Raw genomic sequence first — 20710 nt, 5'->3', positions numbered from 1 at the left:
TTGTTTTGCAAATGTCCGTTTAGAAAAAGCACCAGTCGTGCCTTGTGTCGGTAGATGTCCGAATGGTTTATGAGCAGGCAACAACGGTCAATGTTTCAGAGCCATTTATGAAACGTCCCCATGGCACTTTGCACATCACAGTTTGCAACCTAAGACCTAAAATCTGCATAGAAGCCCTCCCAGATTTAGTATACACGCACCGTACAATATTTCAGATCTCAAGTGATTCTAAATGGTCAAAACTAGATACTAAAGGTCCACAATCAGTCGTACTGGTTACAAAGGCGTATCTTTTAACAACAGTACATTGCTTTTGCTACGAAACATTTGACCTCAAAATGCTCCTCTTGGTGTGGAGTTCTCGTTTTAGTGCACTCTTCTTTGATGCTCGCACAATTACAAAAATATGTTCCAAAAAAATTCCTTTGCAAACAATTCCCCTTCCAAATAGAAAAGATGGGGGAGAGAGAATAGAGGGAATAAATATAACATCCAAATTGCACAACACACAGTAGTGGGCACTTTGCTGAATCCTGTAATTAAATGGACATGAACACAAATCCCACCCGGCTCAAGGCGGAGTTTTTTCCTCCCAATCTCAACACATACTGATGACATGGTAGAAAACAATTCTTCTGGTGTCCATTCAGTCAAGCGTTGCATGGCATAAAATTGTGGGATGAAGACGACGACACACCTGTAGAGGTTCAAATCCAGTATTTCTCTTTAACCACACTCCAACCAAAAGGGTACTGTAGTTGGTTTACCCTTGTTTTAAGGGAAGCCCGTCTCATAATGTGCTCCGGGCTTCCCTCAGTTATCCAGAACTACCGTGCGGAGCTCGTCGTCCTCACTCGTGCTGATTGTTGCAATGGCGCCGTCATTGAACTCGAACGAGCTGCCGCCGTCCACCACCATGCAGGCGTCCCAGCATCGCGAGCGAACGCACACCCTTCAAAAGAGAGCAGAGTTGCGCAAGAGGACACGTGGACTCCGCACCGCTAGGAGGCAGAGGAGTGTCAGCCACTGACTTGCTGGCAAAGCCTCGCTGCCGGCTGCTGGAGAACACTCGGTTTACGATTGGCTCTCGGATGCTGAAGAACAAGCGTCTGTCTTCAGGACTGAACACCAGCGACTCGTTGTATTTGTCAGTAACTAAGCACACAAATAGAACGGTGTTGAAAAACAAGAAAGGAATCATTGGGGTTTCTAAACTCACCCTTCTCAATAAATTCAAGGTTTAGTGGAATAGCAAGGCCCGTTTGACACTTCCCTGGAAAAAAAGATGTTATTGGTCAGCTCGCATGCTAGTGCTTGACTGTACACATTAACTTATATTAACCAAAGTATTCACTCACCTGCCTTGACTCGTATGAATTTAAGTGACCTCCCATTCTTAATCCACAGGGTTTCATATCGGTCCACCGTCTGACATTGTAACACCTTAAACTCTTTCTGGAAAGGCTTCCCGCAAGGTTTAAGAGAATTTATGACCATTTTTCCAGAAGCGACTTTGTGAGGTTCCACGCTGATATCGGCTGAGAAGGCCTGGCGCTTGTCTCTGCTCCAATTCATCCCAGTGTTCTATAAGGTTGAGGTCAGAATTGTGTAGTAGGCCAGCAAAGTCAAGTTCATCCACACCAAATTCTCTCATCTGCAAACTTTATGGACCTTGATTTGTGCACCGATGCGCAGTCATGTTGGAATAGGAAGGTGCCACCTCCAAACCGTTCCCACAAAGTTGGAAATGACCAAACTATTACCCCGAGCTCCAGTGAAAGGAACTTCGGCATACCAAGAGACTTAGGATAGGCAAACATTTCAGGGATTACCCCCCTTCCTGTCCCAACATGTCTGCGCACCAGTGCACAAAGCAAGGCCCATCAAGACATAGATGAGAGAATTTGGTGTGGCTGCACGGAGTCCTGCCCTCAAACCGGTAGAACATAGGATTTGATTTCGAGTGGCCAGTGAGCCAGGCCTTCTCGTCCAACGTCAATGTGTAACCTCACAAACGCGCTTCTGGAAAAATGGTCATAAATTCCATCAAACACACTCTTAAACCTTGCGGAAAGCCTTTCCAGAAAGAGTTTAAGGTGTGACAGCTGCAAAGGCTAAACCAGCATGATATTAAACCAATGGATTTAGAATTTGATATCACTTCAAATCATATACGAGTCAAGGCAGGTGAGCGAATACGTTTGGCAATATAGTGTACTTTGGTTTCAAAGATGCGAAAGTGATAATATACCTATTTTTAGGATCTCATTCACCGCTTGCTCAGCAAGTTTGTTGATGTTATACGACCTGTAGACACAAAAAAAACCTTCTTCAATAATGGATCAAAACAATGTTTAACGACAACTGAAGCAAAAAGACGGGCGTGGGAGGAGTTCGGTGAGGCCGTGGAGAAAGACTTTCGGACGGCTTTGAGGAAATTCTGGTCCACAGGAGTGGAAGCAGTGCACCGTCAACACTGCGTATAGTGGGGATTGAACATGAGTTTACTCCGGTCAACCGGGAGGGGGCTCAAAGTAGAGCCCCTGCTCCTCTGCATCGAGAGGAGCCAGACGAAGTGGCTCGGGCATTTGTTTAGGATGCCTCCTGGACGCCTCCCCGGTGAGGTATTCCGGGCACGTCCCGCCGGGAGGAGACCCCGGGGTCGACGCGCGACACGCTGGCCTGGGAACACCTCGGGACCCGCCCGGAAGAGCTGGATGATGTGGCTGGGGAGAGGGAAGTCTGGGCGTCCCTGCTCAAGCTACTGCCCTCTTGACTAAACCTCGGACGAGCGGAAGAAAAATGGCTGGATGGATGGATGGATGGAACTGCAATGGCACAGGCTGAACTGTTAGCAAATAAAGGACATTGCCAGATTCTAGCTCACAGACTACTTCACTTCAAAATGCCTTGATAGTCTTGAGATTTCATTGTACCCAGCAGAGATTCAGGACACCCTGTGCCGGATTTAGCAAGGCAGCCCAAGAACCTTACTGAGCATGCCGTTAATCTCACCGTGGGTACAACGTCCCTTTCTTTGTGCACACAGCACAGGCAACACGAAGAACCCACAATCGTCGCTGAAATCATTTGAAACCGACGAGTCCGGAATTTGTTGAAAAGCATATTAACAAGCCACAATCCTCTTGTGACGATTAGGGGGTTTCCCCACACTCACACGCTCGCGCACACAAGTTCGATTACCAGGCTTTGGACCCGGTTCCTGTGCAAATGCTGAGCCCGGAACTCTTCTGCTTTTCCCACGGACCGTCATCAACTGAAATCTCGTAGTAGGACGCCCTGAAGGAACAACAAGTCGCAGAAACGCTCGTGTGCTCGTGCGGACAGCTGAGATGACCAACGCGGCAGGTGAGCCGATGGGTCGTATTTGAAAGACAGACAAACCTGGAGGACAGAGATTCCCCGATGAAGATTTCATTCAGGCTCCTGACGGGGAGAAGACTGGGCTTGAAGAAACTTTCATTCAGTGTTCCAGTCTCTGTGAACCAATCCAAATTATCAAGAGAACATGTGCAGTGCCATGACAAAAATATTTGCGCCCTTCTCAAGTATTCCTTTTTTTTTTTTTTTTTTTTTTGGCAGTTCCCCCACTTTAAGATCAAACAAATGTAAATAGACAACTCAAGTGAAAATTAAATGCCATTTTGTAAATGTTCAATCATAAATAAACTGTGGCTCATCCCATTTTCTGGAAAGCCGAGTACATCATCACTGACCGCACTCAAGCTTGATTATCTCCAGAAATGTTAAATCCAGAAACCGCTTCAATAGAACCTGAATGACAAAATTAAGTCAGCCGAAAGATTCAACAAAACGTCACGATCCAAAGGAATTCAAGAACCGATGAGAACTAAAGGAAGTGATATCTATCAGCATGGAAAAGGGTTACGAAGCCATTCCGAAAGCGAGAGGACCCGAGCGAACCGCGGTGAGAACCATCTTCGGTGGTAGGAAAAGTGCCCCAAGACCACAGCGACATCTCATCCGGGAGGTCACAAAGGAAACCAGGAGAACATCGAAAGAACTGCAGGCCTCCGTTGCCTCACTTAAGGTCAGTCAAAAAAAACGACTCCATGGCAGAGTTCCAAAGTGAAAACCACTGCTGACCAAAAAATAACAAAGGCTAGTCCTACTTTTGCAACAACAACAACAAAGACTGAATGATTTTTGGGAGAATATTATATGAACGGACAAGACGAAAGTTGCACTTTTTGGAAGGTGTTTGTCTTGTTCCATCCATTTCAGAAAAAGGACATCATAGCAATAGTCAAGCACGGCGGTGCTCGCGTGATGGTCTGGTGCCCATTTGCTCCTTCAGGACCCGGACGACTCGCTGCGATTGACGGAACCGTGAATTCCGCACAAATCCGGAACGAGAGTGTTCGGCCACCAGTCGGCGAGCACGCGAGTTCTGCCGCAGGACAACGATCCGAAACGCGCCAGCGACTCCATTTCGGAATGGCTTACGAAAACAAAGGGTTTTGCTGCGGCCTCGCCGAATCCGGACTTCGATCCGTTTGAACGCTGCGGCATGGCCTTAAAAAGGCCGTTCATGCGCCAGTGTTGCTGAATTCAAACAATTCTGCATTGAGAACGGGGCAAATACCGTTGCACAGCACTGTATGTTTAAGAAAAATGGAAGTGTAGTTGGGGGGGGGGGGGGGGGGTCGCAGAATGCAGACAAATACCTACTCTGCTGGTTGTCCATGGTGGTGATGCGGTGGGCCTGGCTGTGCTGCTCCAGGCTCAGCTGCTGTTCATGCAGGTCTAGCGGAGTGGGATTTATTCCGGTGCCCTCAAGGTGCAGTCGAATCCTCTGACGCCACTGCCACCTGAATGTAGTGGTACAAAGACGGCGAGAGCTCAGATTTGCTCCCTCAAACGGGCATCCATCCATTTTCCATAGTCCTTATCCCGTGCACGGACGGTTGCACCGAGAGGGAGCTGGAGCCAATTCCAACTGACTTTGAGGGAAAGACAGACTACAGCCTGGACTGGTTGCCAGTCAGCGACAGGGAAAGTAGAGACAACCATGACGGCGGGAACAACCCGTAGCGTCCGGTGCGCTCCGAACGGTACGATATGCCCGAGCGGACCACGTTCTTCGCGGTCTTTGCATTGACGCTACGTGCAAGCGCATGCTCATCCACTCAAACTTCCATCAGGATCCTGCTTCGAAGTCAGCTAACGGACACGGCGAATCGTAAAACCACGAGCGGAGGATTTCAGAGACGGGAATTGGAAAAATCAGCGGCGTCGTTCAAATCTCCGGAGTAGAGGAGTTTCCGTTTGACCTTTGAATAGAACAACAAGGACGTGACCACGTTTGCCAGAGATGTTAGCGACTGCAAGCATCGCTTGAAACGGCTCGTGCATTTTAAGGAAACGCGCAATATGACCGAGCGTCTCCTGTTCGTATCCCGATAGAACGCTTGCTGGACGCACCGTGCGATGGGGGCGGGGCACACGTCGCCACAGATTTTGCAGCCCTTCCGACGCCCCGGAAACGCTCGATCCCACGTAACAGTTGGATTTGTTTTTGTCCCGTTGGGCTGCTTGGATGCTTCACGTCGGTGTAAATCTGCAAATAGCCAGCTTTGAGGAAGCACACTTTGCCTCTTATTTGGACAACTAACTGCGCGAGTCTTGTCATTTCCCCAAAGTCATGTCGGGGAAATGAAAATGTTGTCGTCACTTCAACGAAGCAGTGCAGAATGGCCTTAATATGAACAGAGCATTGTCCACATTTTAAGACACTAAGAGCTTGTCCACACACGGTGTGAGCGATATTTTAACCAATTAAGACTAAACAGCCGCATAAAGGTGAGGTCGGACGTTAAGCGATTGAATTAACAGCTCACCCCAAGAGTCGGAATATCTGTGAGGAAATACGCACCTGAACTCACCACGGCAGAGTTTTCCCAGTGCCTCTGGGAATTTGCGAGTGTACTTGACAGGCAAGCACAGATGACCTTCTGACCTTTAGAGAGAGAGAGAGAGAGAGAGAGCAAAGAATGTAGACTTTTTGACAGAGGGGATGCTACAAGAACTCGTAGCAGAGTCATAAAAGAAATAAAAAGTGCTATGAATCTATTGAACATGCTTTTGCGGTTGCTACCAACTGTGTTGTGGCGTACCTCTCCGGGTCTGTGTTTACGCCAACAACTGGTTTGTCCTTGCTCAAAACCTTGCTGGCAACGAGCAGCATTGTCCCATCGCCTAACAAAACGAACCGCAGTTGGAGAACATGCATTGCGCATTTGTACGAGTGAACACAAACCCGTGTGTGTCTGACTATCTGCTCGTTTGCAGTAAAAGGGAAAATGTTGGCATTCAAAATGTTGCGTAATGCAAAACTTCCACACCTATTTTATTTCAATGCTTATGTTTATTAAACAGGTTTTCTGTAACTGAAACGTTCATCTTCCAGCACTCTTTCTTTTACGTTAAATTACAGGGAGTTCCAAGGGTCAGCAGCATCACTTATAACACTAATTAAAATTGTAATTTTTTTTTTTTTTAAATGTTCCCCGATGTTTGCCCATTTGTAAATCGATCTCTTATCAGCCATCGGCTTGAAAACATACACATTCCCGGTATGCAAACGCAGAATAAAATGTAACCCAAAGCATTCTTACCTCCAGCAGAAATGATGGCATCTGCCCATTGCACTACTTCTGTATCATATTCACCCCTTTTCACCACTTGAACTTCAATTCCTTCCTTCCTAGAGACACGTTTTAAAATTGCCTTTCACACACACACGAACACACTGTAGATGGGCGAATGTAGCTGGGATTATGTCTTCGGGTGACATCTTACTGCAGGCTTTTCACAATATGCTCCACGTTGTTTGTGTGGATGTTGTGTCTTGCCAGCAGGCCACTGTAGCTGGAACCCTTCATCGCGAGCTGCGAAACAGTTGAAGTCACATAAGAGGTACTTTTAAATAGCATCTTGCATCCAGTGAGAGGGCCGCGTGCATATAATTGGATCAATAACGGTGAAGACAAAATCTATTTTAGAATGGGTTTTTTTTTTTTTTTTAATGCCGCTTGACTTTTATATGGGTAAATGTCTCCCATGCTGCAAAGGCTGCAGGTCCTATTTTCAAAAAGTTACTGATGATTTAAAATTTCAGGCATCCATAGGAAAGCCAATACTTGTATTATAAACGGCTTCATAAAAAGGATGTCCGTTCCAGAGGTGGGTAGAGTAGCCAAGTATTGCAGTACACAGTGAAATAATTACTCAAGCACCGAGGAAATCGTGAGTAACTTTTTTTTTTTTTAACTACAGCATGAACATCAAAAAAAAAAAATTACAAAATAAAACGTGAATGTGCCAATTCTGATGTTGTAGTGTGTGCGCGCGAAAACATCTGCAATTTACTGCGCGGTGTTTTCTAAATGTATAAGTGAGCTGAAATATCCCCGTTTGGGAAGACAGTGCCAGACCAAATACTGCAATACATGAAAGCTATTGTTTTTGTTCGTCGAAACGGAAACAAGAGTCGCGCGCAGTTGCCTTGCCTTGACCTTCCCAACATGGCCGCCACGCAGGCAGGACAATCGCCCGGGCCGCTTCTATGTAGCGTTAATACCTCTGCCCGGGATGCCCAACAACAATCGAATAATCACATGAGTCAAAATGAATTGACTTTAAAAAAAAAACAAAAAAAAAAAAAGGAAATTCAGTGGGCCACGTCTTGACCGTTACGGATCAAATAATCTGGAAAAAGACCAAGGAACGTAGTCTCACCAGGTGCTTCAGATCCTCCTCGCAGAGTCCCGCGTAGCGATAGCGCTGCTGTTCAAACTCATAGCGGGTCGTTTTGGTGACGACCGCTACTTTTTCCGGTTGAAATCCGTCCGTCGGTTTCGTCGAAGAGTTGCCGCACGATGACGTGTGGAGCGGGCAAACGCGCGCACTCGCCACGTGACGCATCAACGTCACCGCAGAACGGCGAGGCATCACTTTGGAAATGCAAAACAAACAACAACAACAACAACAACAACCACCAAAAAACAAACAAAACAAAAACAAAAAACAACCAACGACGACGCTAAATTAAAAGTCCCGCAAGACGCGCCCGCGTGACCCTCACGATCGGGGCTACGAGTCGCTTTCGCACATGTCAATCAAGCCACCGGGAGTTGCGAGTGTCCAGTCAAGAAGTTGGGAGTATTTGCCGAGAACCGACTTGTAATCGTTCGCCGGTCAATTCGCTAACATTCGACGACAGTGGACGACAGCCCCATCTCGCTCGCCAAGTAGTTATCGTGCCCTTGGTCCCAGAGAGCAAGCTAGCCTTGCGTTACGAGCAGCACGAAGCTATCGACGGCGAGCACGTTGCTTCGAATTCGTAAGCGAGAAGGCCCGTGCTTGATGGAACGACTGGATTCAATCTCATCGCAAATTGCGGTAAACCTGCGTCCTCCCCCACACTCTCAACGGAGCCTTAATACACAACGGGCGTGGGGGGGGGAAGTCTCAATCCTAAACAACTGTGGCACTCAAGACAGCGTGAGACAACGCAGAACGTAATGGCGTCAGCCACAGCTATGACAGCAATACTAGATACGGAGCGCGCCATTTAGCAGCCTACGTGGCGGCCATGTTGGCGGGGGCGACGTCCCCATCGAAGGCGATGCGTGGACATTGAAATGAAGTCGTCACTGGCTCATTTCTCAGCCGATTTGCGTGTTTACCTTTTTGTCATTTTTTTGTGCCATCACAGAAACTTTGATTGAGAAAAAAAATTCCCCTCTATACGTTTACCTGTGTGACGGGTAATAACTGTTCCCTTCTTGAATGTTGTATCAGAATGAGTACGTAGCACAATTTGCCAGCATCCTTGTACTTTCACACGGAATGCGCTGGCGACTTTGCCCGTACTAGCTTACCTAGCTCACCGTCGGCACGCAGCTCCAAAGGGGCACGTCGTATTTACCGTGTTGATATCTATGATCAGCGGTATATCGGTATTGGCCACGTAAGGCATGAATTCGGATTGGTGGGCGTGGTCTTATCGAAGCGGCTGACCTTGTGGTGTGTTTATGAAATATAGGATAATTGGCAGTCCGAAATTGCCGTCGAACAATACTGTTCATTTGATATTATATATCAATATATCACTGAAACCTCTGTAATTTAGTATTGAATCAATTTGGTGACAAACAAATTTGTTCAACGGGTCATTTATGTTTTTACAGCTCAGAAATTCCATTCAAATAAAGCCTTTCTCAAATACTAGGTGCAATAAATTCTCATGAACCTGTATGTCACTCATGCCATAAATCAAGGGTGTCAAAATCTTTTTAGCTCAGGGGCCGCCCACATTCACCCCAATTTGATCTCAAGTGGGCCGTACCAGTATATTTGCGGTTTATGAACTATAAGTAACAACAATTCCATTTTCCCCCCATTGTTTTTGGTGCAAATAATTACAAGTACATGAGGAAAATATTCAAATTTATCACGCAAATGTTGTTGCAAATCATATGAGCAATCTGAAATTTGAGTTCTGAGGACTGGGGTTCAAATCCAGGCCCCATCTGTGTGGAGTTTGCATGTTCTCCCCCCCCCCTGCCTGCGTGGGTTTTCTCCGGGCACTCCGGTTTCCACCCACATCCCAAAAACATGCATGCTAGGTTCATTAAAGACTTTTAATTTAATAGGTGTGAATGTGAATGGTTGTTTGTCTATATGTGCTCTGCGATTGGCTGGCGACCAGTTCAGGGCATACCCCGCCTCTCGCCCAGAGTTAGCTGGGATAGGCTCCGGCACGCCCGCGGGGTGTCAAACTCATTTTTGTGGGGGGGGGGGGCATTAGGATTGTGTACCAATATCGATGTTTGATCGTCTCATATTATTACATACCATATACACATCAAATGAATAGATGACTACTTGTGAAATCAGAGGCCAGTAAAATATTGCTTGGTCAACTATTATTTAATTCATTTTAAAAGGGGGATTGGTTTTTAAAAATAAATAAAAAAGGTACAAAAGCTCAACATTTTATTTTTCCATACAGTGAGGTCACGGTGGCAGAAGCTCTACTTTTTGTCTCCAGCGAATTGTGGAGTGGCATGTTCTCTGTGGAAACAGCCCAAACGCTTAACATGCCCCCCCCCCCCCCCCCAGTGAGGTGATGCGTATCATTTCAAACCGTTTTATTTTCAATTCTAGAAATGGCGACATCAACGCAAAGCGAGGGGGGTGGGAGTCGCAGAGAAACGGTGGAAAAGACCGGAGCGAAGGATGAGAGGGCATCGCTGTAAGTTTTGCCTGAAAATGTGTCACCGGGAAAACCGACCAATGGGAGGATCCCTTTCTAATTGGTCTCCCGCCCTGTCTCTTCTGCTCCCTCCCCTCCCGATTCCAGCTCCGAGTCGGGGAGCACCATCACTCCTCGTATTCTAGGTCGTGCACTTAGTTACTCTGTTGTCCTGAATCCAGAAAGATCTCAAACGGCTTCCCTCGTTACGCCTGCAAGATAATCCTCATCTGAGAAGAACCAAGGAGCAACATTTCAGAGGTGTGTGACAACCTATATATATATCTAGATATAGATATATAAAATTCACGGTTCGGTTCGATAGTTAAGCGTTCGATATTCTTCAATACAAAAAAAAAGAGACATTTTCTTGCCCTTTTCAATGAATTTTATTGAAATTACCAGCGTGTAGAAAGAATATTCCTTCAAAACTAACGGATCTGACGAAATCCCCCATCGGCTGTGCGGCGTTCTGTGCACCGGAGTAGATTTTCAAAATAAATAGCTCCATGGGAAATAAAAGCTATGCCGTAACTGGCCACGCAGCTGCGACCGCAGTATCGCTATTCCTGCCGTTGTCAGTTGTCGCAGGGTTAGTTGGAGGTGCATCTCAAGAAATTAGAATCGGGTCAAAAGCTCCATTTAGTTCGGTAGCTCAATTCAAAAAGTGGAACTCATATTATTGAGACGCACTACGCGCACACCGTGACATATGTATTTTTCATATATACGTATGATTTGGACTTTTGGAAAACCAAAACCCCAAATTCACCGTGTCCAGAAACTAAAATATGATGTAACATAAAATGACCTGTACATTTTGCGAAATCATCGGTAGTGAGTGTCGAGGAGGCGTGTCTGAAGAAGGCTGCTTCTCACGTAGCACTGCGCAGTCGCGCAGTGCCCGGAAGTCAGGTCGTCGCGCGTAGCCCTCGACGTCAGGCCGTCCGAGGTCAAAGCCACGGCGGGGTTCGCCGAGGAATCTCGGGAACGGGGGCTCAAGTGTCCACTCCGCAGCATGCGGTGAAACCAAGTTAGACGACAAACAAAAGTTAGGGAAGGGTCGCACGTCGACCGCAATAAAAGTAGTAATAGCCCGGTCAATTGATTTTGCCCTGTTGGAATCGCGCCGTCCGAATACGTCGGGTAAACTTTTTGTAGGACGCGTGCTCCTTGGTTTTTGTCTGGCACTCGTTTTCACATCGTGGCGATGTCGTGTTTGCGGTATTTCCGCCAATGTCGTTAAGCGTGGTGTGCCGCTCGCCGCGTATCGTTGTACGTTTTGTCTATGACGCACTCGCCACCCGGAACAACGCGAAAGCAAAGTCGTTCCAAAGGCCAGAGTCGAAGGACGGTGGAGGATTTACGATATCGGGACGCTCTACGGAACGAGCCGGAAATATGCTCCGAGTCGAGTTAGGGCATCGGGGATTTCCCTCGAACAAACATAAGGCGCTCGTGGCTTCATCCAATGAAAATTATTTCCAGTATTCATCTCCCCAATTGCTCCAAGTGAACCTTTGAATGTCTTTTTTTAATCAATCAATCTTGTGTGTCAGCGCTCAGGAGGTCAAGAGCCGCGCGCCCGCCGCCCCCGCGTCAATGCCGCAAATTGAAAATATGATTCTCTAGGGCCGCCCTAAGAATCGTCGCACATCGCCCTTACGTGTCGGCCTCCATCATGTCGAATTATGCTGTTCCTGTTCCGAATAAATTCACTATTCAGACGAACCGATACTCCCCCCCTCCCCCCCCCCCCCCGCCGTCAACCTCACTGACTGTAAATGTTCGGTCCAGCGCAGCAGGATGCAGCGTTTCAGAGAAGGCATCCACATACGCACCATGAAGGCCAAGAGGAAAGTGGAGGAGATCTCCAAAGAGGACATCCGGACCTTTCTCAAAAAGAATGCCTTTGTGCTCTTCACAGTGGGTGCAGTTGTTGTGGGTACGTATGCCTTTTCAAACTCAATAGAAAAGTAAAGGTGATGCATTTCATCAGTCATGAGCTGACAGACGCCCTGACCCACACCTCCATTGTCTTCGTAGGAATTATTCTTGGATTTGCATTGCGTCCCTATAAGATGTCGTATCGAGAGGTGAAGTACTTCTCTTTCCCTGGGGAGCTACTGATGAGAATGCTGCAGATGCTTGTTCTACCCTTATTGGTCTCCAGTCTAATAACAGGTACAAAGGTTGCTGAGCCTAAGATCATCATTTCAATATATTCTCCCCGTATTTGCCGGGGTTCTGAGAGCGTTCATGTTCAGATTCTTAAATGCTGTATTGTCGTCCCCCCCCCACCCCTTGTGTGCATTAGGAATGGCAGCTTTGGACAGCAAAGCCTCCGGGAAAATGGGCATGAGAGCTGTGATTTACTACATGACCACTACTTTTATTGCGGTCTTCATTGGTATCCTCATTGTCCTTATCATCCACCCAGGAAAAGGTTCTAAAGATGAGTTTGGGAAACAACAAATGATAGAGCAAGTCAGTCCTGCAGATGCCTTTTTGGATCTGATTAGGTAGCGTGCAATGATGTACTGTAAGAAAGTAGACTACTCGCGGGTGCATGAAACATTCTTACTTATTTGCGTTCAATCGTCTCTAAGTGAGTGGATTCTCATTTCAGAAATATGTTTCCTCCGAACTTGGTCCAAGCCTGCACACAACAGGTGAGCCCCCACATTCACGTCTCATTTGCTAGATGACGTGCTGATTCCGGGCGGCTTTCGAGTGAGCACATCTGCCTGTTCGAATCCGGGCTCTGGCCTTCCTGTTTGAAGTTCTCCTTTGTCCTTGTGTGGGTTTTCTGCCACATTCCAAAAAGGAGGTTTTGTTCTTGAAGTTAGTTGAAGGCTCTAGATTGTCTGAAGGGTTGAATGTGAGCGTGAATGGTTCTTTGTCCACACGTGCCCTGCGATTGGCCGGTGGCCAGTTCAGAGCGTGCCCCGCCTCGTGCCCGAGGTCTGCTGGGCTCGGCTCCAGCTCATTGGGACGGTGTCGAGGTATACTCGCTCGGGTGCGGTCCCCGAATACGTTTTGCTGGCAGCCGAGTATGGATGGGTGATGACGATGCAATGTATGCAAATGTGGGGTATCTGCGGTCAGCTTGCCTATCTAACCGAGCGCCATCATTTCTTTGTCCAGTTCAAAACAAAGTATGGAAAACGAGTCGTTCACGTGACGGTGACAGTGAACGACACCCTCTTCAATACAACCAACGACACCCAGGAGGTCATGGAGATCACCCGAGAGGAAGTGATACCGGTGCCCGGTCAGGTGAATGGAGTAAACGCGCTGGGCTTGGTGGTCTTCTCTATGTGTTTTGGGCTGATAATTGGCAACATGAAGGAGCAAGGCCAGCTCCTGAGGGATTTCTTTGACGGCCTCAATGAAGCAATCATGCAGCTGGTTGCCATCATCATGTGGTGGGCCTTGACTTTTCACCTCCTGTTCCATTTGTCTTTCCGGTACAGCTCTCTTAACACGACCTCTTCCTCCTTTCAGGTACGCTCCTATTGGCATCCTGTTCCTCATTGCAGGGAAAATAGTGGAGATGGATGATCTCACACAGATGGGTGGCCAGTTGGGCATGTATACTATCACAGTTATAATCGGCCTCATGATCCATGGCGTTCTTATTCTTCCCACCCTGTATTTTGCCATCACTCGGCAGAACCCTTTCATTTTCATCGCTGGCCTTGTGCAAGCTCTGGTCACGGCGTTGGGCACCTCTTCGAGGTGAGGCCCGGATCGAAAGCGTTGGCATCCAATTCGTTGTAAGGTCCGCTTTGGTGCGAACATTTCTCGTTTCTGTTGTGTCATCTCGCAGCTCGGCCACCCTCCCTGTCACATTTAAATGTCTGGAGGAGAACAACAAGATAGACAAGCGAATTACTCGCTTTGTGTTGCCCGTGGGTGCCACCATCAACATGGATGGCACCGCTCTCTACGAAGCGCTGGCAGCCATTTTTATTGCCCAAGTCAACAACATGGAGATGAACTTTGGTCAGATCATCACCATCAGGTAAGAGTGAACACAGGGAGACTATAATAACGAAGAGCAAATATACACCAATGAACTTCCTGCCCTTTAACAAAGTATTACAGCAACTGCAGCGAGTATCGGAGCTGCCGGGATCCCACAAGCGGGCCTGGTCACGATGGTGATTGTATTGACGTCTGTTGGACTTCCCACCGACGACATTACTCTGATCATTGCAGTTGATTGGTTCCTGTGAGTATCTTGCGCCGTCGAAAATATAATCACGTCACGCGGCGAAGAGCGGAACCCGCGTTCACGCGCCGACATGAATCAGAGTTGTCATTTTAAAGGTCAAACGTATCCTCATCTCTACTACCACCTAGTGACACACTTTGCCATTCTCCCTGAAGTCCTGCTCTACATCGTTCCCTTTGTATTGAATATTTTCCGGACTGAGTTTTAACATAGAAACGTAATTAGGTTGCCCAAATTAATCATTCCAATTAGAAGACCCTTTTCACAAATTGCTCAGCTAACTGGGGCAATGTGGAAAAATCCCCGCCTCCTCAACTAGGATGGTCCAAATATGAACATCTGTCCTTTTTCTGGAGCATACAGTAATCGAAAACATGAGTACAGAACATCCTTCACATTGTTCCAAAACAACAGAGGGTGGTTTATGTTTGTAAATCAGCTAACATTGACCGAACCACGTTACCGCCACATAAACATTTGCATTGTTGACTTTATGTATGGAACACCGCCACTTTAGTGTCACCGGTGGGGAGAATACACTTGGAATTACCTCCTCAATTCCACTGACATGCCTTCCTATGAGGAAGCAGAGTCTGGGGGTTCTGCAGCGGGCTCACCTGTCTCTGGAGTGGAAGTTGCAGAGCTCGTTATAAAACTCCTCTGTGGGCCTCTGGATTGCAGACTGGGGTGGTGGTCCACCTTTTTTGAGGTTCAACTACAGGGGGATTACACACCTCACCTCACCCCCCCCCCCCCAATCTGGTAAGGTCTATTGGGGGTGCTGGAGAGGAGGGTCTGTCAGGAAGCCAAATCAGTGTGGTTTTCGTCCTGGCCGAGGAACAGTCGACCAGCTCTACACCTTCAGCATGGTTCTGGAAGGGTGCGTAGGAGTTCATCCGACCAGTCTGCTTTGTGGACTTGGAGAAGGCATCAACTGTGTCCCTCGGGGAGTCGTGTGGAGGGTGCTACGAGACCATGCGGTACCGCACTCCCTCATGTGGGCCGTTTGGTCCTTTTATGACCCGTGTCGGTGTTTGGGCCGCATTGGCGGCCGGCAGTAGGCCGGCCGGGCTCCTTTTCAGTGAGTGTTGGACTCCGCCAAGGCTCCACTTTGTTACCAATTGTGTTCAGAACTTGACCGATTTTTTTTCATAGCTTTTATGGACAGAGTTTCTCGGCACAGCCGAGGCGTCGCGGGGGTCCGGTTTGGTGACCTTGGTATTACGTCTCTGCTTATTGCAGATGATGTGGTTCTGTTGGCTTCATCAAGATCCGATCTTGCCCTCTCGCTGGAGCGGTTCGCAGCTACTGTGAGTGTAAAGTGGCTGGGATAAAAATCAGCACCTCCAAATCTGAGGCTATGGTCCTCAGTTAGAAAAGGGTTGAGTGCCCTCTCCGGGTTTCAGGAAGAGATCATGTCCCAAGTAGAGGAGTTTCAGTAATGTGGGGTCTTGGTCATGAGTGAGGGAAGAATTGAGCGGGAGATCAACTAGCGGATTGGCGCAGCATCTGCAGTTACGCAGACTAGTCTGCAATCGGTCTGTTGTGGCGGAGAAGGAGTCGAGCCGAAAGGTGAAGCCGGCAATTTACCGGTAAAGCTACGTTCCCACCCTCGCCTATGGGCGCGATCTGTGGGTTCTGACCGAAAGAATAAGATCACAGAAAGGAGTTTAGTCTGCAGGGTGAGCTCACTGAGGACAGATAGGGTGAGAAAGCTCGGTCATCCGAGAGGGGCTCGGAGTGGAGCTGCGTCAAGAGGAGCCAGATGAGGTCGGTGGGACCTCATCTGGCTGGTTAGGATGCCCCGCGGATGCCTCCCTGGTGAGGTTTTCAGAGCACTCCCACTGGGAGGAAGTCACAGTGACCATCCGGGACCCGCCGGAGAGACTATGACTGTGTCGGCCGAGGAAATACTCGGAATCCCCCTGGAAGAGCTGGACGAAATGGCCGCCGGGGAGAGGGAAGTCTGGGCTTCGCTGCTCAAGCTGCTGCCCCTGCGACCAGAAGAAGGAAAATGAGAAGTGGATGGGCATTCTTTTTTTAGCTCTGTATTCTTCGTCACCCACCCAGTGTAGTCGTACATGTCGCTGCCTCGCATGCAGACAGCGCGGGTTCCATTTATATGACAGAGTGCATGCGCATTTCGGACGAGGGCACGTGGTACTTCCGATCATGGCTGCTAAGTCTACCTCTTCACGAGCTAACTGTTAAGATGAAGCAGACAAAACAGGTTATCACACACGACAACTATCACAGACATGGTAGATATGTCTTATTTCTTTAAAAGCAGGAGGAGATTTTGCCAAACACCACCAAGGTAACGTACGTCCCGAAGGGGCCTCACGATGCTTCCGTAAATGTTAAATGGAGATGAATCGATGTTGTCTACGGCGATGTTCGACATCCTCTTTCTCTCGTGTGATAGGGACCGTCTGCGTACCACCACCAACGTTTTGGGCGATTCAATCGGAGCCGGCATCATAGAGTTCCTCTCTCGACACGAGCTTCGCAGCAAGGATGTGGAGATGGGAAACTCTGTGCTGGAGGAGAAAGAGAGGAAGAAACCTTACAAGCTCATCTCACAAGATAGTGATTTGGAAAATGACAAACGCCGTCACAATGAATCAAGCATGTAGTTTTCCCTCAACATCTGCTTCAGCTTTTAGACGTGCAACTGATGCAGTTTTCTTTTTTTGTTATTCTTTTTTTAAGAGTTCTCGTGCTTCCTTTTGGTTTCCCACTACCATTGTTTGTTTTTTTTTTTAATCTTGTTTAGGGGATTCCTTTCCGACAAGCCCCAATTCCATTGAAGTTGGGGCATTGTGTAAAATGATCTGAAAATCCTTTTCAACCTATATGAAATTGATTACCATACAAAGACGAGATATTGTATGTTCAAACTGATATCGTCAGTACAAAACCAATCATTTTGATTTTGATGCTTGCAACACTTTTCCAAAAAGCTGGGACAGGGTCAAGTTTATCACTGCGTGACATCACCTTTCCTTTTAACAACACTCAAGCATTTGGGAACCGAGGACGCTAATTGTTGAAGCGTTGTAGGTGGAATTCTTTCCCGTTCTCGCTCGATGTACAGCTTCAGCTGTTCAACAGTCCGGGGTCTCCGTTGTCGCCGCTTCATAATGCGCCACACATTTTCAACGGGAGACGGGTCCGGACTGCGGGCAGGCCAGTCGAGTACCCGCACTCTTTTACGACGAAGGCACGCTGTTGTAACACGTGCAGAATTTGGTTTGGCGTTGTCTTGCTGAAATAAGCAGGGGCGTCCGTTGCTTGGATGGCAGCGTATGTTGCTCCAGAGCCTGGCTCTACATTTCAGCATGAACCGTGCCTTCACAGATGTGCAGCACGCCTGCCATCGGCACTAACACGACCCAATGCCGTCACAGATAACTGGATTTTGAACTTTGCACTGATGACAATCCGGATGGTCGTTTTTCTCTTTGGCCCGGAGGAAACGACATCCGTGATTTCCAAAAACAATTTGAAATGTGGACCCGTCGGACCACCGCACACTTTTCCACACGAGCTCGGGCCCATCTAATGCGCTTACGGGTTTTGTTGATATATGGCTTTCACCTTTCGTGAACCTTAACTGAAGATGCTTTTCCGAAGTGTTCCTAAGCCCACGTGCAGGCAATATCCTTTACACGAAGATGCAGTCACGATCATTCAATGTTGCTTTTCGGCCTTGCCACTTAAAACGTGCAGAAAATAGTTTCGATTCCCTGAATGTTTTGACGATGAAAATGAGGGAATATTCGCAACAAAACAAAACCAACAAAAACCAATGACGTTCATCAGTTTGAACGTGGAATATATTGTCTTTGCTGGGTGTTCAACTGAATATACGTTGAAAAGTTTTGCAAGTCATTGTGTTCTGTTTTTATTGACATTCTTACACAAGGTGCCGACTTCATTGGATTTGGGGTTTGTACATTCCTCTTCCATCCGAAAGAACAAAGACTATTTATGCAATCTAGGACAGGTGGTTTTCTATATTGATTATACAAATGAATGCTCATTAATGTAATATCACATTATCTTTGTGTAGCTTTGTGTGCAGCTAGATCACTGAAGTGGAAATGAAGTATTTTTAAAATCAAGCCAAAAAGACCCAAACAAAGCAGGTTGGAGGCTACAAGTGTCAGACCATAATGAGCATTAGAATGATCTTTTTTCACTAATTGTTAATAGTGTCTGATAACATTGTTGAATGTAACCTCATTGCCATTTCACCCTTTAAAAATGCATGTGTGGACATTGAGGGTTTTAATCAACATGACTCCTTATGAAATAAAGAAATACTATGTACAAAGTGTGGCACTAGTACCACCGTTGGTACGTGGGTTCACTCTCGTGGGTCGCAAAACAATCACCGCCTACACCAGAGGTGGCGAGCTCATTTTTTTGTCACGTAGTTGCGGTTTCCCTCGGTTGGGCCGTTACGACTACGAAGCCATATAAATGTTTCATCGCCTCATCATGTGAATGGGAGTGCGAACGGTTGTTTGTTTGTATGTGCCCCGCGATTGGCTGGCGACCAGTTCAGGGTGTACCCCGCCTCCCGCCCGAAGATAGCTGGGATAGGCTCCGTGCCCGTGAGCCGTGTGAGGATAGAGCGGTAAAGGAAATGGACGGATGGATGGATTTAAGCGCAGCGTTAATGTTCAAGCTGTGCACGTTACAGTGGCTTATCATAATATAAAATATGCCTTTTAGGAAGAATAACAATAATTTAAAAAAAAAAAGGTCTCATTTTTGATTAACACTTAGGCCTACTATGCTGTTGTATTTTAATGTTGGTCATTATCATGGCACTTGGGAGTTAAGCACTGTATTTTTTTAGGTGCTACTTGAGTTTTATCTAGGAAAGCGGAAACTTTCAAGGCTGGTGGATTGCAACGACTGAAATGTATCTGCAAAAGAAAGTTTTCATTGCATTCATCACGGTGTACACCGCCGCTCACTCTAACACAGCTGGGATAGGATCCAGTTTCCCTTTGGCACAAGATAAAGGGCTCGCATTCATGATGGATGGATAGACAAAGTTGCAAAAAAAGAAAACAAACAAACAAACAAAAATAAGCATTTGTTAAATATCTGTCGACACTGCGACTCGAAAGGAAAAGTTTGCCGTCGCTATGCTATGAAACTAACTGTAGATGAGATTTCAGTTTTGGAATTAACACCTCACAGTGTAGGAGTCGTTTCTCTTTCAAGGCAGAGAGTTATGTGTTGGACAAAATTAAATCAATCCATCCATCCATCCATTTTCTACCGCTTATTTGAGCTGGGGTCGCCCAGACTTCCCTCTCCCCAGCAGCTTCATCCAGCTCTTCCGGGGGGGATCCCGAGGCGTTCCCGGGCCGGCCTCTCCGGCGCGTCCCGGGGGTTTCCTCCCGGTGGGACGTGCCCGGAACGCCTCACCGGGGAGGCGTCCCGATCAGATGCCCCGGCCGCCTCATCTGGCTCCTCTCGATGCGGAGGAGCAGCGACTCTACTCTGAGAGAGTCGCTGCTCCTCCACAGCATCGGGCTCAAAGAGACCTGTTTAATTTGAGAGACGTGAAAAGTAGGGTGGACCCGAAGGGTGGCCAGGACCTTAAGGCGTACAGGCACATGGGTTCACTAAGGCCGCAATGTCGTAAGGGCCAATGAATTTTTTGGAGTCCGCCTTAATCACAGTCTTTGGCCAACAGTGTAAGCAGGCGCAGGGGTGACCTTGCGCCAGCGTGGAGCAGAGCGCAGCTACATACTGGAGGAGGCCCTTGGCAGGGAGTTATTGGCGGACTCAATCCACGGGAGCCGGGTGCTCCACGAGGCAGGGTTGGACTGAGTCATGCAACGGAGGGTTGTCGCTAGCTGCTGATTAGTGCGCTCACATTGACCATTCATCTGGGGATGGAAACCAGAGGAGAGGCTTGCGTGGAGTTTGCATGTTCTCCCCGTGCCTGCGTGGCTTTTCTCCGGCCACTCCCACATCCCAAAAACATGCATTCATTGGAGACTCTAAATTGCCCGTAGGTGTGAATGTGAGTGCGAACGGTTGTTTGTTTCTATGAGCCCTGCGATTGGCTGGCAACCGGTTCAGGGTGGACCCCGCCTCCTGCCCGATGACAGCTGGGATAGGCTCCGGCACGCCCG

The 20710-nt window shown here is 47.7% G+C and overlaps 2 protein-coding genes and 1 long non-coding RNA gene across 6 annotated transcripts; 1 reads left to right on the top strand and 2 right to left on the bottom strand.

Annotated features, from left to right (window-relative positions):
* Positions 1 to 87: 87 nt before the first annotated feature.
* Positions 88 to 8988, bottom strand: nadk2 (NAD kinase 2, mitochondrial). 4 transcript variants are annotated; one of them, XM_061698926.1, is made up of 12 exons: positions 7783 to 8985; positions 6844 to 6932; positions 6660 to 6748; positions 6159 to 6240; positions 5918 to 6001; positions 4714 to 4853; positions 3406 to 3499; positions 3205 to 3300; positions 2252 to 2307; positions 1220 to 1273; positions 1032 to 1155; positions 88 to 952 (listed from the first exon to the last, which is right to left on the bottom strand). In XM_061698926.1, exons 1-12 carry the CDS (start codon positions 7993 to 7995, stop codon positions 814 to 816), a joined length of 1260 nt encoding a protein of 419 aa, XP_061554910.1. In that variant the 5' UTR covers positions 7996 to 8985; the 3' UTR covers positions 88 to 813. The 4 variants fall into 4 exon arrangements, with proteins under 4 accessions (XP_061554910.1, XP_061554909.1, XP_061554908.1 ...); XM_061698925.1 differs by lacking the exon at positions 3406 to 3499 and having other exon boundaries at positions 3205 to 3405; positions 4710 to 4853; positions 7783 to 8988; XM_061698924.1 differs by having other exon boundaries at positions 3205 to 3499; positions 7783 to 8988.
* Positions 7571 to 17303, top strand: LOC133413963 (excitatory amino acid transporter 1-like). The gene is made up of 10 exons (XM_061698919.1): positions 7571 to 8445; positions 12101 to 12248; positions 12350 to 12487; positions 12621 to 12825; positions 12933 to 12975; positions 13451 to 13731; positions 13811 to 14044; positions 14136 to 14330; positions 14406 to 14540; positions 16969 to 17303. Exons 1-10 carry the CDS (start codon positions 8410 to 8412, stop codon positions 17177 to 17179), a joined length of 1626 nt encoding a protein of 541 aa, XP_061554903.1. The 5' UTR covers positions 7571 to 8409; the 3' UTR covers positions 17180 to 17303.
* LOC133413969 (uncharacterized) lies at positions 12068 to 17276 on the bottom strand. Its single transcript, XR_009769940.1, has 3 exons — positions 16870 to 17276; positions 16610 to 16747; positions 12068 to 16537 (listed from the first exon to the last, which is right to left on the bottom strand). It is a non-coding gene; the product is annotated as an uncharacterized LOC133413969 (long non-coding RNA).
* Positions 17304 to 20710: the final 3407 nt, after the last annotated feature.

Source organism: Phycodurus eques, chromosome 15, assembly GCF_024500275.1.
Source record: "Phycodurus eques isolate BA_2022a chromosome 15, UOR_Pequ_1.1, whole genome shotgun sequence".
NCBI lineage: Eukaryota > Metazoa > Chordata > Actinopteri > Syngnathiformes > Syngnathidae > Phycodurus > Phycodurus eques.
The sequence above is the reverse complement of the archived record's forward strand: the minus strand, read 5'-3'. Positions and strand labels throughout refer to the sequence as shown.

Bases quoted from the DNA above. Each gene is read 5' to 3' on its own strand.
- nadk2 (XM_061698924.1), bottom strand. From the start codon at position 7,995: ATGCCTCGCCGTTCTGCGGTGACGTTGATGCGTCACGTGGCGAGTGCG. The intron at 6,749-6,843 runs GTAAGATGTCAC...ACGTGTCTCTAG, and splicing joins CATATTGTGAAAAGCCTGCA to GAAGGAAGGAATTGAAGTTC. The intron at 1,274-2,251 runs GTATATTATCAC...CTTTTTTTCCAG, and splicing joins GAATGAGATCCTAAAAATAG to GGAAGTGTCAAACGGGCCTT.
- LOC133413963 (XM_061698919.1), top strand. From the start codon at position 8,410: ATGGAACGACTGGATTCAATCTCATCGCAAATTGCG. The intron at 12,488-12,620 runs GTACAAAGGTTG...TGTGTGCATTAG, and splicing joins GGTCTCCAGTCTAATAACAG to GAATGGCAGCTTTGGACAGC. The intron at 12,976-13,450 runs GTGAGCCCCCAC...TTCTTTGTCCAG, and splicing joins TCCAAGCCTGCACACAACAG to TTCAAAACAAAGTATGGAAA.